General features: G+C 33.9%; 1 protein-coding gene across 4 annotated transcripts in view; it reads left to right on the forward strand.

Moving 5' to 3' along the window:
* The window catches only part of ATAD2 (ATPase family AAA domain containing 2), a 56,495-nt gene that overhangs the window by 14,305 nt on the left and 23,069 nt on the right, over positions 1-19,121 (forward strand). For all 4 annotated transcript variants that reach the window (XM_081070935.1, XM_081070937.1, XM_081070936.1 and 1 more), the window contains exons 6-13: positions 130-217; positions 1,122-1,292; positions 1,905-2,022; positions 7,275-7,382; positions 10,832-10,940; positions 11,205-11,320; positions 15,065-15,239; positions 16,102-16,190. In XM_081070935.1, coding sequence (XP_080927061.1) covers positions 130-217; positions 1,122-1,292; positions 1,905-2,022; positions 7,275-7,382; positions 10,832-10,940; positions 11,205-11,320; positions 15,065-15,239; positions 16,102-16,190 — 974 coding nt within the window. The remainder of the gene's footprint in view (positions 1-129; positions 218-1,121; positions 1,293-1,904; positions 2,023-7,274; positions 7,383-10,831; positions 10,941-11,204; positions 11,321-15,064; positions 15,240-16,101; positions 16,191-19,121) is intronic.

A 19,121-nucleotide genomic window follows, 5' to 3' on the forward strand; every position in this document is an offset into this window, starting at 1 on the left:
GGTTATTGCTGCAATTGTAAGAGTTTATAGCTATAAATATTCATTTTGAGCAAGAGTGAAGCAAAATTCCTACTGAGTTTTTAAAATGAGTGTACTAAATGTGAATGGCTTTTATTTAAACGTTTTTAGGGGAATCTTAATATGTACACAAGAGGAAAACAAAAAAGTATTCAAAGAACAGATGAAGAAACAACTGACAATCAAGAAGGCAGTGTGGGTTAGTCTTTTCTCTTGTTCTATCTTCTGGGTTTGAATTTCAGTACTTTTATTTAGTAGGACATAGCCTTTTTATTCAGTAGTTGTGACACTTGTAGTTTGTGGGAGATCAGAATTTGGTCATAATTTGAAAGAAAAAAGTGAGGCGGGGAGAGCTTAAAAGGATAATATATTTTGTCAGGGAAGTATATTATAGTATATTTGTCAGGGAAGTATAAGATAGTATATTTTGTCACTTGAAATCAATTCTAAAGGAAATAAAACTGGTTTGCTTGTGTAATACATCTACAGATACATATCTCTCTACCTGTTTTAACTTTAGAAAGTGATTAAAGTTAAGTTTTGCTGTTTTATTTATTTAGGACTTATTACTGTATTTTATTAGGATTTTTCTTGAGTGAAAACCAGTTTTTTCAAATGCAATTTAAATGTTTGGTGTTTTACATTATCATAAGTAGATTATTTGAGTTATGCCCTCGTGTAATTCAGTGAGAGTCAGAAGGGCGGGTTGGATTGTAAAATTTAAGTTTAAAAGGCAAAAGCTAGGTGAGGAGATACTCAAATTTGTCAACATGTTACATTAATTTGGAAGCTTAAGTGTAGTCACCTATGTTAATGAAGTTAACAGTAATACCATAAATTTAGTTTGGTACTTACTGACAGTAGCCTTTAAACTTGTTTCTCTACTTCCTTTTTTTTTCTTTTTCTAGATGTTTTTAATACTACATTTAATTTCTTTCCATTTTCAAAAATATTTACTGTTGTAAAAGAATTACATTCTTTCTGAACAATCTAGAAGTAAATAATTTTAAAAAGAGGGTCTCTTTCTTTCTTAATTCCCCTATATTAAAAATCATTAACATTTTGGTGAGTATCCTGAAAGTAAATGTTTGTTCAAATTGTAGAATCATCCGAAGAGGGTGAGGACCAAGAAGATGAAGATGATGGTGAAGATGAAGACGATGGTGAAGATGACGAAGACGATGATGAGGAAGAAGATGGAGAAGAAGATAATCAGAAACGATATTATCTTAGACAGAGAAAAGCTACTGTTTACTACCAGGCTCCATTGGAAAGTAAGGGCTGGATTTTTTTTTTTCCTAGGAGACTATATAACTATATTTCCTTTGATTTTACTGTCCTTCCTCTGTTATTATTTTTCATGTCTTTATTTTGTGTAATACTCATGACTGTTGTCTTCTTAACCTATCCTAAATGTGCAAGAAGTCAGTTCTTTCAGAGTTAAATTTTAGCCTTTACCAAAGCAAATAATTGGGCTGTTTTGAAATTTCAAGTCTCTTTATTTTAGATTTCACAGCATTTCTACTTAATTTATTTTGTCAGTTTGTATAACTAGGACTGCTTTTGATTTTTGTTAAAGTTGTGTCTCAATACTTAAGAGCATTTACATGCAGGGCTGATAATCAGCTGTTATGCATCAGTACGATCATAATGGCTGTTTGTGCCAGTATATGTTTTGGTTGGTTGGTGTCTGTACTATACATGTTTTCAACAGCAACCCTGCAGACATGAATGATTTCAAACATGAGCTGTAAAATATTCTAGAGGAGATTTGTACTAGTATTTTCATACAATACAGCACCTTTGTAAGTATTTATATGAAGAGCAAAATTATCTTCATACATACTTATATGTCATATGCATCTAACTTTTTTTTTTCCCTTAAGAACCTCGTCACCAGAGAAAGCCCAATATATTTTATAGTGGCCCAGCTTCTCCTGCAAGACCAAGATACCGATTATCTCCTGGAGGCCCACGAAGTCCTTACTGTAAACGAATGAACAGGTTTGGTTCTGAAATAGGGATTAATTTATGACAGCATAATTTTGGCTATTTGGAAGATAGGATTCTAGAGTCTTAGAATTGGGTGTATTAGGATAAAAATTCTAGAATCTTATATTTGGAAGAGTTAACTGCCTTTACTACTCTAATCCCCACTATCACTGAATAGTTTTTGCTTTTGCTTCCACTAATAGAAATTGTTAGTAACTTACCGTGGTAAGGTAGTTTACTCCATTGTTCCACATTTTAGTAATAGACCTCTACCTTTGTTTCAGTGTTTACTGTATTCCTGATTTGGTGTTAAGCATTTTACATAGTCTCTTTCATTTAATCTTTATATGAACTTAGAGTTTGAGTTTAGTCTCGTCTTCACATACTATCACAGGTATGTTTTACTACCATCACAAAATTCTAAATTACATAGCTTCTAGACTTCTCATGACTGACCATCCTTTTCTGGATCAGTTTTTAAAATTTGTTTCTTATATGGGAGGAAAATTAATTTTCTTTGTTCAGATTATTTGTGGGTTTCTTTCCCTTCTACATTCCAACAGTTAGTGTTTGTCATATGTACATCCCAAGATGTAATTCTTGTTATTTCCTCATTTTCCAAAGTAATAAAAGGCTTTCTGATGCATTGGAACTTTTTGGGTAATGGTAGCATTACAGTAGTTCATGAATGAGAGAGCTTTTTGGTGAGGACTGAAAATGCAGAAAAAAATGACACTGGGGTGGGAAATGGTACTTTTTTCCTAATATTAATTTGCTCAGAAGTAAGACTGAAGTCCTATGAGACTTCAGCAATTTGAACAGTTCTTAGACGTCTCCTCCTAGTAGCTGACTATCTGATCATGTTTTGGTCATGGAAAGCAACACTTTATACGTGCAGACAAATTCTTCTTTTCTAGGAAAAATATGAAATACTACTTGTGTCCCTGGGTTTTGTAATTTCATTTTCAGAATGCCAAAGTCACAAGTGTATATTCTAGACTTCTAGTTACATCATCCCTTTTCTCACAATTAAAACGCAGAAGGATGGAGGATAGATAAGGAAGGCAAACTCAATCTGTCAGGGCTCTCCAAGATAAATTGCACTTGAAATGAGGCCACACTGTCAGTACTTTTCATAGGCCCCTTAGAATATTGTTCAAGACCCATATTTTGATAGGGAAATGTAACGATCTTCAGAATAGGAGAGTAAGGTCTAGTGTTCCTTGGAATCCCTAACAAGCATAGGGCCCAAGACAGCTGTCTTGGTTTCCTGATTCAAAGGACAGACCTTTCTGATCCAGCAGAAATGAGAGGGTGGCAGTTACTTTGAGACTTAATTTCTTCTCCCAACTTTACTGCTTTGTTTCTTGAAGTAACATGCTTGTTGACTGTTTCTACAGTCATCACCTGCAATGTATCTTGCATGGATAGGAATTTGTTTGCCCCTTTGGTGTTAGAGTTCCCATATTGGGTTCACAGAGTCTATTCTTTCTCTCTGTAAAGTGTTTCACATTGTTGCATAGCTCCTTGGGTGTAGAATTTTTTTCCCCTTTCCAATTATTTAACTAATGTTTCAGTACTACTATGTGCCAAGCACTATGATGTAAAAATAATGAGCCAGGTTTCCTGCCCTTGGATCTCATAGACTAGCAGAGAATCCTGACACATTTAAAGAATGAACTAAGAGATTTAAGCTGTACCCTGGAGTCAAATTGTTTGACTTAATGACCTTTTGTGTTGGTTTTGGTAGCTCCCTTTAAACTTTCTTTTTGATAATAGCTTTATTGGAATATAATCCACATAAAGATTATAGTTCACCCATTTAAAGTGTACAGTTCAATGGCTTTTAGTATACTCACAAAGTTGTGCAACTATCACCACAATCAATTTTAGAACATTTTTCTTGCCTCAAAAAGAAACTCCACTCTTTAGTTATAACTCCCCAATACCGCCATCCCCCGGCTGTAAGCCACCACTAATCTACTTTCTGTTTTTATAGTTTTGCCTATTCTGGGTATTTCATATAAGCGGAATCTTTTGTGACTGGCTTTTTTCCCTTGTATAACATTTTTCAGGTTTCATCCATGTTATAGCATGTATCAGTATCTCATTGCGTTTTCTTGCCAAATAAGATTTCATTGTATAAGTACTCGGTACCATATTTTCTTTATCCATTTATCAGTTGATGGACTGGCTTGTTTCTACTTTTTGGCTATTATAAATAATGTTACTATGAACATTTGTGTACACCTTTTTGTGTGGACATACATTTTCATTTCTCTTGGGTATATACCTAGAAGTGGAATTGCTGGGTCAAATGCTAACTATATGTAATGTTTCTAGGAAGTGCTAGATTGTTTTCCAATGGCTGCTTCACTTTACATTCCCATATACAGTGTATGCGAGTTTCAGTTTTCACACATCTTTACTAACACTTGTTATTACCTAACCTTTCGAATGTAACCCTTTAAACCTCTTTTTTTTTTTTTTAACTTTCTTGCCACGGTGGTGTGAACATCTCATTTCTTCCAACAACCTTAATGGCAGTCATTTTACTTTTTCATGAAGACACCAGCTTCTATTTATAGTTCATGTTCTACTTCAGCTAGTGAGGCATGGAAATAAAGCACACATCCAAAGAATCATTTGAACATTGCCCTTGGTGTCCATGGCAAATGGTCAAGAAACCTTGCAACCACAATTCAGGCTCTTCCAAGGGTCTTTTGGTAACTTATCACAGCAGAGCTTCTGGAATGCTGCCTTTGAACAGGATTTTCTTTCTTCTTTATGGTTGATAACTTCTAGTCATCTAAGGTTTATTCTTTAGCTTTATTATGCACTTTCTGGAACAAGCCTAGTCCTTTTGAACAAGAGGATAATGTAATGCCACAATTGCTTCACCAGTATTCCAAAGTGCTCCTTGTCAAGGAACTAGGACTGGCAACTTTAGACACTCTGATTAGGTTCACAGTGCTTGTCCATGCCAAAGTTTTCAAGTTTTTAGTAAAATGGGAAAAAAATGAGTGTGGTATGTGTATTCAGAATCTTTTTTAAACGGAAACACTGGCCTTTCTACAGCACAAAATAATTATGAAGAACCTGGACCCATGACTAGAACAGCCTAGGTTGCCAGCTCAGCTCCACCACTTACCATGTTTCCCCGAAAAATAAAACCTAACTGGAAAATAAGCCCTAGCATGATTTTTCAGGATGACATCCCCTGAACATAAGCCCTAGTGCGTCTTTTGAAGCAAAAATTAACATAAGACCTGGTTTTATTTTGGGGGAAACACGGTGTTAGTTACATTTGGCAAATTAACCTCTCTGTGCTTCAGTTTTTTTGATCTGTAGAATGGGTATAAGAGCACCAATCATAATATTGTGAGAATTAGATGAGTTAATGTAAAGCACTTAGAATAGTATCAGGCATATATTAAGTGCTACATGTATTTATTATTGTAACCATAATGTTTACAAATAATCCCTGTTTGCAAATCAAATGTTGAAAACTGATTCAGTCCAAAAGTTTTGTTTTTTGCTTATAACTTGACTGGTTTTTTGAAATAAACAACTGGAAACCATCGGTGTCAAAGTGTATAGAATGAGGATTTTTGGAATCGATAGATAACTGGTTTGAATTCTGACAGCATCATTGACTAATTCTGATATCTTGAGCAAGTTATTTAAACTATGAGTCCCTTTGGCTCTGACTGCAAGATGAGCCTACTAATAAGTACTTTTTCCAAGTTTTAATTAAGAGTAAATGAGATACTATGCCAACTAACTGGTACAGAAAGCGCTTAGTAATTTTTTATTCACTTAGTAAATGTTAGTCCCTTTTATTAATTGTGAAGTTGATCTTAATTTTATTTGAATGCATACTAAATTCACATACAATAATGTGAATTATGCGACTACAAGTTAGAGTCTCCGTAGTATTAATGGTAATATTAAATAAGTTAGCCTTTCATATAAAATTTCAGACTTACACTAGACAGTTTCAGTTTCAGGCTGATCACAAAAATGGTCTTGGGCGTGTTTGGGTAGGTGGACAGTGGAGGATTATTTTCTCACCTATATCTTTGTTTCCATAACGCCTTTTCCAAAACCATTGGGGCCATTTGTGTTTTAGAATTCCGATTTTTTGGGGGAAGGAGTATTTACAGAGGTAACATGCAATATAAACATCTCTAGTGGTGTCTGGACCAACACTGCTTAGTCAAATATATTAATTCTATAGCAAATCATGAATAATCATAGTAAGTGTGACAAATGGAGACTATGAATTGCCTTTATGACATTTCCGGTCACATTTTGCTGTTAAGTATATAATGGGAAAACTTGTTTTCAGAGTCTTTTAAGTACAAGATTCTGGACCTACACTATGCAGATAATAGATTGTGACCCTTTTCTATTTTGGAAACACCTACTTAATTATGATTTCACTGTGACTCAGGAGAAGCTCTAGACCCAAGCCAATGGAGTGATTAAAGGTTTCCCCAGCCAGACTTTTTTTCCCCCCCTTGTGTGTCTTTTGCAACTGTCCAAAGCCAGAAGTGATTTAAAAAATTCTTTAATATTTTAGCACTTGACATCTTATTTAATACTACCCACCAGCCTAAGAATTTGATTGTATTTTAATTTTTTTTTTTTAAGTGAGAAGATTGAAGCTTATATATAGGTTGGGTAACTCGCCCACATTTGCACATTAAGTGGCAGTTCTGAATTTAGTTGATGATATACTAGGTAAAAGTCCATCTTATTCCTGTTTCCTAAAATTGTATTTAACTTTTCTTAATCCCCCTTGGTTTACATAAAAATTATCATGTTCTCCTTTTAAGATCATTTGACATTTCAAAATAGGCGATTACCTTTAAAATGTAAAATTATATATAGTATAATATTGAAAATATTTTTTTAAATTATAGTCCCAAAGATTCTAATACCCTTTTTCATACCTTTCTCTTTGAAGATAACTGATTTATATCAAGACTAAGAAGTAACTCTGCCTGTACCATATCCTATCTTAATAAACATTTGATGGTCAGCTCTAACACAGCCTGCTATCTTTTTTTCCCTTCCTCTCAGTTATCCAAGGCTTTTATTCCTTTGAAAAGATTCAACCAATAAAATTTAGTTCATTGGTTCAGCAAATGTATTGATTTTAAGATAAACCTTCTTTGGATCATTAGGTATTTCTGATGTTTGGATCTTACGCTCTTTTTCCTGCCCTTCTTCATTATGATTTTAATTTTCCTCTGTAGGCGAAGGCATGCAATCCACAGTAGTGACTCTACTTCATCCTCCTCTTCTGAAGATGAACAGCACTTTGAGAGAAGGAGGAAAAAGAGCCGTAATAGAGCTATCAACAGGTAAGTGCCATATTGATGCCTTTTAGAACTATCAGCCTATTTTTTTTTAGATTTTATTGGGGAAGGGGAACAGAGCTTTATTGGGGAACAGTGTGTACTGCCCGGACGTTTTTTTTTTCCAAGTCAAGTTGTTGTCCTTTCAATCTTAGTTGTGGAGGGTGCCGTTGAGCTTCAAGTTGTTGTCCTTTCAGTTTTAGTTGTAGAGGGTGCAGCTCAGCTCCAGGTCCAGTTGCCGTTGCTAGTTGCAGGAGGTGCTGCCCACTCGAGGAATTGAACTGGCAACCTTGTGGTTGAGAGCCCGCTGGCCCACGTGGGAATCGAACCGGCAGCTTTCGGAGTTAGGAGCCTGGAGCTCTAACCTCCTGAGCCACCGAGCAGGCCCCAACCAGCTAATTATTTTAAAAAGTGAAAAAGCTGAGTAATTTGGGAATAGGTACAGCTTGACTATTTAAGAAATTATACAATAGGTTAATGTATAAAGCCAGAATGCTGTCTTGTTTGAAATAGCTACAGTTAAAACTAATAACAAGTTAGAACTTTTTTTTTTTTTTTTTTGCGCAGCCATTATGTAGCTCAAAATGGTGCTTGGTAAACACTGATTTCAGGAAATAAATCTTTTTCTATTTAAATACACTCTTTTTAATAATAACAATAATGCGTTCTTATTCCTTAGAACTCTTAAGAAAAATTGAAGAGTTTACTGATTTTATAATTCCTTGTAATATAAGTCCACATAAACCAATCAACTGATTTGATTCTCACAATGATCATATGAAGTAGATAGGGCAAGGATTATTCCCATTGTACAGATGTGGGTGGGTGAATGAAAACTGCAGTGATTGGATTCTAATATTCTTAGAGTAGAACACAAATGCTTGACAAAGCAATTGGAACATAATAATTGAAGGGGCATGCAAGCCAACCATTTTTTGTATCCTAAGCTCTATTCTTTTATCACATTAATGGTTGCCACTAGTCATGTGTGGCAATTAAGCACTTGAAATGTAGCTAGTGTGAATTGAGATGTGCTGTAAGTTTTTGTAAAAAAAAATACACTCTTGGATTTCAAAGACTTAGTACAAAAAAAAGAATATAAAATAGCTCGATTTTTAAAATATTACATTTTCATGTTGAAATGATAATACAGTATTTTGGATATATTGAGATAAGTAAAATATATTATTAAAATTTCACTTTTTTCTTTTGTATGGCTAACAGAATTTTTAAATTACGTTTTGGCTTACATTTCATTTCTATTGAACATGAGTGAGTTAAAGCATCCAAAAGCTGTATACTTGGACTACATGGATTTTTCTTTGCTTTCATAGAAATGTGCATCTAATCCTGTGAATTTTATGCAGTTATATTTCTATTAAAAATTGTTTAAGAAATATCCTTTAAAAAGCTACAATTGAAAATGTGTCCATCTTAGGTTTCACAGTGTAAATTCCTCCTGGAATTTGGGGCTAGCAAGAATTGTCACTGGGAGTAAGCATGGTGCCTTCGCTTGTGTTCATTTGCAGCAGTCATTCTTTGCTTAGGCTTTCTGGTACAAGTATCTTAACCTCTAACATACGCAGTTTTCATTTTTCTATTGATAAAACAAGCAGCTTCTTCTAGGCATGGTCTTTGTAACATACCATAACTTTTTGAAAGTAGTTAGGGAAGTAGTGATTCCTTCTTGCTTGAGAGGATGGATGTGGCTCCAAATCCTGGTGAACTGAAAATTTTGCTGAGAGGTATTTAGCAGAGTTGCTGGAGGTCTGCAGACACCCTCTTGGTCTGATTCCTGGATCTACCACTGACTTGTTTGTGACCTTGGGCATTTTAGTTTACATTTTCTGTCTTGATTTTGTTGAAAATAGGGGAAATAATAATACTTCACAAGACTGTTGTGAGGATTTAATGAAGGAATACATCTCAAGCACCTGAAAGTAAAATAGTGTCTGGCAAATGGTAAAAATTCATGTATATTAGAAATGATCATTATATGTATATTGATACTGCTGAATTCTCAACCATGAATGATTTTATGGTTTGGTGGCATCTTGAAAACTATTGTTTTCATTTGATTATATAATTTTAATAATAAAACTTCAGATATAACTATTTATAACATTTAAGTTCTCAACCTATATAGAAAATGAGGAAGTTGAAATACATAATCTTAAGATTGTTGCAGCTGAAATTTTGTTTTAAATTTTTAAGAAAAATGCACATATTTTAACAAGGCATTTGGGGGGAAAGTGAGTTGATAGTTTTGGTTTTTGAAACCTTTATTAAATTTATTGGGATGACATTGGTTAGTAAAATTATATAGGTTTCAAGTGTATATTTCTATAGTACATCTATAAATCACATTGTGTGTTCACCACCCAGAGTCAGTTCTCCATCCATCACCATATATGTGACCCCGTTTACCCTCATCTACCACCTCCCTCCCCCGTACCCTCTGGTAACCACTAAACTGCTCTCTGTGTCTATGAGTTTTTGTTTCTTTATTTGTCTTGTTCGTTTTGTCGCTTTCAGTTTTAATCCCACGTATCAGTGAAATCATATGGTTCTCGACTTTTTCTGTCTGACTTATTTCGCTTAGCATGATTATCTCAAGATCCATCCAGGTTGTCACAAATGGCAGTATTTTATCTTTTCTTATGGCCAAGCAATATTCCATTGTATATATGTACCACATCTTCTTTATCCAATCATCTATCAAAGGACACTTTAGTTGTTTCCATGTCTTGGCCACCATAAATAATGCTGCAATGAACATAGGGGTACATATGTCTTTATGGATAAATGTTTTCAGATTTTTTGGGTAGATACCCAGAAGGGGGATTGCTAGGTCGTATGGTAATTTTATTCTTAATTTTTTGAGGAGCCTCCATACTATTTTCCATAGTAGCTGTACCAAATTCCCACCAGCAGCGTCTGAAGATTTCTTTTTCTCCACAACCTCTCCAACACTTACTATTCCTTGTCTTGTTGATAATAGCCATTCTAACAGGTGTGAGGTGGTATATCATTGTGGTTTTGATTTGAATTTCCCTAATAGCTAGTAAAGTTGAGCATCTTTTTATATATCTGTTGACCGTTTGTATGTCTTCTTGGAAGAAGTGTCTGTTCAGGTCCTCTGCCCAATTTTAATTGAATTGTTTATTTTTTTGTTGTTGAGTTATACGAGTTCTTTATGTATTTTGGATATTAGCCCCTTTTCATAGGTGTTGTTTGCAAATATCTTCTCCCATTCGGTTGGTTGTCTCTGTTTTGTTCATGGTTTCTTTTGCTGTGCAGAAGCTTTTTAGTTTCCTACAGTTCCATTTATTTATTTTTGCTTTTATTTCCCTTTCCTTTGAGGTCAAATTTATAAAATCCTCTCTGAATCCAAGGTCCATAAGTTTAGTACCTGTGCTTTCTTCTATGCAATGTATTGTTTATTTTTAAAATAGGTGCCTCCCACTAAATTTTCGGAAAGATGAATTAAAAGGAATTTATAAAGATCGAATGAAAATTGGAGCAAGCCTTGCTGATGTTGATCCAATGCAACTAGATTCTTCAGTGAGTACTGTCCTGAAATGTATGCTTGAGCTGTAATAATGTTCTTTGTTTTAATGTTAAAATATATATATATGTATTTTTTTTTTTTTAATCAGAAACGTCAATTTTTACAGATTTTTTTTTTTTCTTTTAAATCTCCAAGCCACAACTAAGACACTATTACTCAGTTGACTGTGTGTGGGTTCGGGTGTAGTTTGGGGGTGGAGTGACATTTTAATTTTGACTCCATATCTAAGAATGTCACTGTTTCCCTCCCATTGCCAGGTACGATTTGATAGTGTTGGTGGCCTGTCTAATCATATTGCAGCTCTAAAGGAAATGGTTGTGTTTCCATTACTTTATCCAGAAGTCTTTGAAAAATTCAAAATTCAACCTCCAAGGTAATTTAATTATACATTTTATTGTAGCCAAAATCTGTGCTATGCTATATGATTGTCCAGAAAGATAATGCTTCTCTGTTGAAATTTTTCAGGCCTACTGTATTTGTACATTTTTTGCAAGTTTCTGGGTGCTTTTAATATTTTTACTTTCTTAATGTTTAACATGAAAAATGGTTTCAAAATTGATTATCCTTGAAAAAAATGATTCTCCATGGTTTTTGATACATTTAATGATATTCCTCCCATACATACTCTTTACCTTTTTCTTTTATTTTTAAAATTTAGTTTAAATTTGTATCAAAGTAATATATGTACATAATTTTAAAAAATCAAATAGTACTATAATTCTTTTTTGAAAAATGATAGTAGTCTCTTCTCTACCTTTCTCCATTTCAGAGCCAACTACTTTTAAATCCTTTAGCTTTACATGTGCTTATACTATAATTTTTATTTTTTTAAATTTTAGACACAGTCTATAGACTTCAAACTATGGACAGTGACTATTTGGCTCTTTTACTTTTCCTACCTTTTACATATACCTACACTTTCCCTTTCTCATATACTCCCAATAGTTCATTTATACATCTATAAAATTGTTGAGTCAATTTTCAGTGTTTGCTTTATGACTATGTAAATATTTCTTAATCTGAACCATAGATAGTATATTCTGACAACTACATAGTACGTTATTTCCTCTCTTACAACCCTCTTGTCCCCCGTCAGTTATATCTGAAGTTTTATCATTTTGCTTTTGTTTTGTTTTTATTTTTTTATACTTATCAATTCATCCATAAAGCCTTCACTAGAGTTATAAAGTTCTTTTCAGTACAGTTGAACATATCAGTCATGTTTTGGCTCCTTATATTCTAGGCATATCCTGGAGGCTTTGTTCTCCAGCTTCTTCTGGACTGGGTACTCCTAGTCTTATAATACAACTTATAATACAATAATAAGCCCTGGGACTTTCCATCACCATCTTCATGGGATTTCCTTTATGTTTCTTTCAGTGCTGTGTTCAACTAAGACCTTGATTTATAGCTGTGTTTTGATGCAGCACATTCTAGGAATGTCCTGAGAAAAAGAGTGTATGGGAGGTTATTTTTATTATGATTATTATTATATTTTGAGAACAGTCATGTGACGTCACACTTCCTTTATGTCTTTTCCCCTTCCCCTTTTATTATGCTATCTATACCTCTACAATCTGTAAACATGTCTGATTTCTGGGAAAGTTTTTTGGTATCACTTCTTTGGGAATTTTTCCACTCCAATTTTTCTCTTACCTCAATTCATGTCAGTTGGATGTTGGACTTTCTAGATGTTTTTCTCTCTTGTTTTGGTCTCTCTTAATGTTAGAGGCTTTCCCTCCCTAAGTGTCTATTGATTCTTGGCTCTCTTAAGAGTGAAGCCTGTTTTTAAAGCTCACTGGTAGCGCTTGTTAACTTGTAGGCCTCACCTTAGGGTGATTGGTGGTGGGGCTGATGCTTTCACCAGGAGTCCTCGAGTCCTCCAAGTCAGTATCTAGGGGTGTTTTTTTCCCAGAGACACATCCTCCAGTCTTCTATTTGACAGAGCCTGTCTGTCAGCATTGTAGCAGACCATTTTAGCAAGGCTTAGTCTCCACCATTAAGTGTGGGGGTTTTCACTTACTTCCTACAGCATTTCATCTTGTCCTCTATCAGAAAGTAAACCATCCAAGCAAGATGCCTACACAGGGCAGCAAAAAGGGATCAAGGTGGTGTCCAAGTTCTTTAATAATGTTTTACTCCATCCTCCTGTTTGCAGCCCTACCTTTTACACCTCCTTGAGATACACATTGCCTCTCAATCCTGAAAGGGGTTTTGAAATTCAGCCTTCTTTTTAGGAGCTTCTTTATTTTAGGTTTTTAGATTTTTCAGGTCTGCTAAAGTCATCTGCATTCTAAATTGCAAAATTTTGTTGGGATATCTCAAGTGCTGTCTCATTTTGTTATTCACTTTGTTTTATGCACTTTAGTGGAATTAAAAGGAAAAACACAGGTAAAACCATGTATTCAATCTGTCACGTTTAACTAGAAGTCCACTCTTGAACTTTTTGTATCACCATAGTTTTTTATTTTCTTCCTTTTTCTTCCAGTTTTTATACCTTATTAACCCATTTTTAAACCCTAGTCCCTGATTCCCTTTTTCTTATACACCTTTTCTCCCTGAATCTTCCTTTTCTTCCCTCACTGATTTAAGTAAACTTTTTTAAATTAATAAGCTTTTTTGCCTTTTGCATTATAAACGTGTGTACTATAAAACAATCACAGTTAAACATTGGTGAATAAAATTTTTTAAAATTTATTTTTCAGTTAATATTACTCAGCTGTAATATTTTTTTAATCAGGAAGATATTAATATTAAATAATAACATTTACTTCTTATAGGAAATCTTAGAAGTAACTAAAATAATATAGTGAACTTAGAAGCAACAACAAACTCCCATAATTTTTTCTCTTTATTTCTCTTTCCTTACAACATACATTTACCCCCATAAAAATCAAATATATGATTGTGTAAACTTGCTGTTTTCATATGTATGTTCTCTTTCCATTGTAACAGCTGAATAATGTTCCATTATGTGGATGTATCAAATTTTATTTGATTTTGCTGTTGCTGGCTATTTAGTTTTCTCCTAACTTTTCATTTTCACAAATGTCATTATCATGAACATCTCACTGCTTTCTCTTTGTGTGAATCTTTAGTTCCCTCTTTAAGATACAGTTTCACAAAGAAGATTGTTGGCTCAATAGATACATTTTTAAAATCTGTTCCTGCATTGGCTTTTAAATTAAAATCATTGTGGTTTATTCCATTTGTTTATATGTTTATATTTGTTTATATGATTGTTTTCTTACCAGTTGCTTTGTTTTTTTACGTCTGCATTTGATTATGTCCCTTATTATTTTTTCTTTTATATGTTGTTAATAAATTTTTTTCCTCTCACTTGGGACTTTTTTTCCGCCATTCTTATTTTGTCATTTCTATTTTTATGGGATTTTCCTTAAGTGTTTCTTTCCAAGAGCAGTTATTTGATGATCTGAAATTGATTATTTCATATTACTTTAATAGATCTTAATACCTGACACATTCTGTTTTTACAGCCTTTTTACATTTCTACTAAGAATTATGAGTATAGCCCATTTTCTCAGAATTCTATCCTAAGAGCAATGAATAACTTTGGAAATATGTGAAAAAGCTGTAGGTTACCCTATGGCAGTGATGCCATAAAATTTATTTTAAATTATTTACATTGTCCTATTCTCTATTGCCCAACCATCATTATTTCTTTAAATTCTCTCTCCTATCTTACTTTCTCACCTATTCAATCCCAACATGTTTTCTTGCAAAACTTGGGGTGTTCTGTTACTGAGGCTGAGACCAAAGATTGCAAATGAAATCTATTATTCTTTCCCCTGACCTGTTAGAAAAGTAAACTCTCAAGTTTTTTAAGCATGACTTTTATGCAAGGAAAGGTACTATAATGAGCATAATGAATAAATAAAAGACTTTTAAATAAAGGGTTTTATTTAGTTTCAACATTAATTTTGTAATATCAATATTAATTCCCAGGTTTTAAGTTCTGCCTTGTGGATTGAAATATGTCATTTGTCTTACTTTTTTATTCACTAATTAAGATCATTCATGAAATTAGTTTGTAATTTTGTTTAAATAGTCTACTTTTTAAAAATGTACTACTAAAATAATACTTATCCTTTTACAGAGGTTGTTTGTTTTATGGTCCACCTGGAACTGGAAAAACTCTGGTTGCTAGAGCACTTGCCAATGAGTGCAGTCAAGGAGATAAGAGAGTAGCATTTTTCATGAGGAAAGGTGCCGATTGTCTGAGTAAATGGGTAGGAGAGTCTGAAAGACAGCTACGATTGCTTTTTGATCAGGTATGACATTAAAATTTGCCTATTTAGATCTATAATGTAGATGTAAATATGTAAGGATTAGATAAATCTTGCATTTAATCAGATTTCACAGAAATAAACTAAGAAGAATTAGACTAAATATATACTCTTCCTAGGTTATTTTCCTTTGTATATGAAGATAGCACCAACCTATAAGGAACAGTTTTATAGTAAGAAGAGAAAGGAACAATTAGTTGGATCTAAGTTCTTTGGAGTCTTTGATCTCATACCTAGAGAGTGAGGGGTAGTTTCATACTTAGATACTAGTAGTTATGTCTCAATATGAGAAGATTAGTTCTGCCCTAGAGTGGCTTTCAATTTCATGTTCCAGATTGTATTGACAGCACATGTGAGATAATAGATTCTGAGCTACTGAGACATATTGCTGCAAATGTTTTTAAATCTCTTTATGGAACTCACTGAGATTTTTTATTTTAACTTTCCTGGAAGTTTTGTTGTTGTTGTTCTTGTTTTTTAACTATGTATCTTGCTAAATGTTTTCCCATCCTGACATGGAGGGAAGGCTGTATCACTATCTTATTCTAGTCTTGATGTTGTTGACAGTGGGTCTTTTTTTGTGTGTCCCAATAATGATAGCTATATGAAATCTCAGTTATGTAATCAGTAGAGTGTATTTTGAATATTTCCAATTGAAAATGCAAACAAAATTAAACTATGTTATTATAGTTTAGACTGAATCCTTAAAACATAGTTCTTGAATTTACATTTGGATTTATAAATTCTGTAAGCAAGTTAGAATGAAAATGGATTTAAATGGTTTATATTAAGTCTACATATTTGAAATTTTTCATGATAACATGCAACCACTGGACCTACTTTCTAGGCTTATCAGATGCGCCCATCAATTATTTTCTTTGATGAAATTGATGGTCTGGCTCCAGTACGATCAAGCAGGCAAGATCAAATTCACAGGTAAAACTTGCTTGATGACGTGTCTGCCTTTTTTCCTATATTCTGAGCTGTATTGATATTTCATGAGGGATAGAATGGTTAGTTGAGTGGTGAAAGAAACTTTAAAAACCCGTACTTTCTTTTTTGTGAGTAGAACCCCAATATATAGTTGAAAAAGAAAAAGTGAGCCTGTTCTGGATGGCAGGTCTCAAGCACAGTATTAAAATCTTGGTTACAGATTGAACTCTTGATACAAACTTAAATGCCCATTGGCCGGTGAGTTAAGGCAAATGAAGTGAACGAGGCAAGCCAATGGTAAGAGTGGGGCTGGGGATGGGGCTTGAGTGTTCAGTCATAAGAGCATAGGAAGTTGTTTTTAACTTCAGCCTATTATTGAAGGGCAGAATCTGAGCCAGACTTGAAAAATAAATTTTCTCTCTTAAATTTTATATTCAAATTTTGGTTTTAAGTATCTTTTAAATGTTGCCAACTAATTCAGATGCTTAATTAAGACACTGCTTAATTAAGATAATGCTAATTAAGACACTGCCTGAGCCAAACAAAATATGTCTTAGTGCATGACTGCTAGTTTAACATTCTAATGATAGCCCAACTTCATTTTCGGGATGGGAAAATTGAATGTCCCCTATGATAAGCTGCTTACTCAAAGGAGCACTTTTTCCTTAGTGCCACTTCCTCAACTTAAATCTAAATTTCTTTCAGTCCCAGTTCACCTTCAGTCTTTCAGAGCTTCTTTTCAAATGGTCTCATGAATTATCTGATTGCTTAATTAATTTGGGATACCCTAAAGCAAGTGTTTGCATGCCTTCATATACACCAGTATTATTTTTTATTGTAGATGATAATAAAAGAGGAACGAGACATAATGTGAATGATAGATTTTGACTTGCCTAAGACCTGACAATATTTACTACATTCTGGTGGCCTTGATGCTATACAGTGTCATTTGTTGCTCTGAGTAAATTAAAATGTTAAGTACTATGGTAAAAAGTTATGTCTGCATATCCTACCAGTAATCAACAAACTTTTAATATATGACACATTTCATTATCAGCCATACTGTATTCATTGTGTTAATAGGGAGAAACATTTAATACTAACATCACTTTACAGTCAAGTAATTGAGTACTTGTTATATTTTGGAACAGTTCTAAAGGGATTGGAGTAATTTTAGCAAGCATATGCCATCTCAAATATATACACACACACGTATACATATATATTTTTAAGAGAAATTTGGTGTGCAAGTAATTATGTTGATGCATTAGAAAATAACATTTTTTAGCCTAAGATGAAGAGGATGCACATATAAAATAAATTAAAACCCTAAGGTCTTTACTTTGAATTAAAGATATTATGAATTCATGATGAATTTTTTATTTTTAAAGAAAAAATAATTCCAAGCTCTGGACACTAAAAAGGTCTAGAAGCCATCACAATCCAATAGCAATTTGTACCACCAGCACCCGGATTGTGGTCTCTAAATACTAGGGCTCTTAGGAGAGATGATGGGTTGCAGAACTGAGTCAGGAAATAAGCAAGACAAGCCTGGAACATCTTGTAATGCCTGAAAGCAAGGAAGCAATCGAAGACTACGGGGGTCATAGCAGAATGACAGCCAATTTTGAAGCAGTTTCCATTGACCAAAGATGGGACAATTTGAACATCAAAAATAGTAATGACTACAACAGATTGAAATGCATCGAATAACATTTAAAAAGTCAGTTTTTAATGCTCTTTTTTTTTTTTTTTTATAAATCTAATTGGTCACCGGAGGTTGCTAAAAGAGTGACTCATGCTAAAACTTTGAAAATTGATAAAGAGAATGAATCAAGCATTTTTTTCCTGTTCTTTAATCATGATTCAGGCCATGACTCAGGCTAATTTCATAGTTGATGAAGTAACATTCTTTATAGGAAAATCATAGTTAATAAATGTAGAGGAAATTATTGAATTAGAAAAATCGACATTTTGCAACCCCTTATGAAAAAGTGAATCTAGAACTGTTCTTTTCATCTGGGGGGTGATTTTGCACCCCAGGGGACCAATGTATAGACATTTTTGACTGTCACAGCTGGGGTGGGGAGGGGAGCACTACTGGCATCTAGTGGGTAAAGACCAGGGATGCTGTTAGAAGCCCTGGAACGCACAGGACAGCTCTCCACCGCAAAGAATTATCTGACCCGAAATATCAGTTGTGCCAAGGTTGAGAAACACGGCTCTAAGCAATAATCAATGGCTGCTGAAAGAGTAAGGTATAAAGGTTGATAGTGATGTTTTTATGGTGAGTAGAGGAAGCTGAGAACACCTCATTTAAACCCAATCCACCAATCTTAAGTGAGAAACTGGTGTTACGCGCCTTCTGAGGTATACAATAGAAAATACATGGTATCTTCCTATGAAATGCTATCCCAAGTTTTTTAACCTGCATCTATAAGCTTCTAGATCTAGCTACCAGTTTATAGGAAGTACAAATGATAGAGGACAAGTTAAATGACCCCATCAGGAAGCTATTGGTCCTGTCCACAGTGTGGGAAGAAAATTCTACAAGACAAATGACCCAGTTTCTTCAACAAATAAATGGTGTGGAGGAAGAAAAAAAGTGATGGGAACTGTTACAGGTTTGAGGGATGTTTGACCACATGTGTGTGGATATTGTCTTGAACAAATAAAATGTAAAACGATATTTTGTGAAATTAAAAAAATTGGGTATTAGGTGATATTAAGGAATTATTATCATTTACATTGGTGTCAGTATTGTGGGAGTTTTTAAGTCCTCATCTCAGAAATACATACATAAATATTTTATTTATGGATTAAATGATCTGTCTGAAGCTTTTTTTGTTTTTTAAAGATGTCAGGTTAAGACATATAAAAGGAATATTATTGTTGAGACTGGGATGTGGAGATCATTCTACTAATCTCTGTCCA

The sequence above is a fragment of the Rhinolophus hipposideros genome (assembly GCF_964194185.1).
Source record: "Rhinolophus hipposideros genome assembly, chromosome: 13".
NCBI classification, from domain to species: domain Eukaryota; kingdom Metazoa; phylum Chordata; class Mammalia; order Chiroptera; family Rhinolophidae; genus Rhinolophus; species Rhinolophus hipposideros.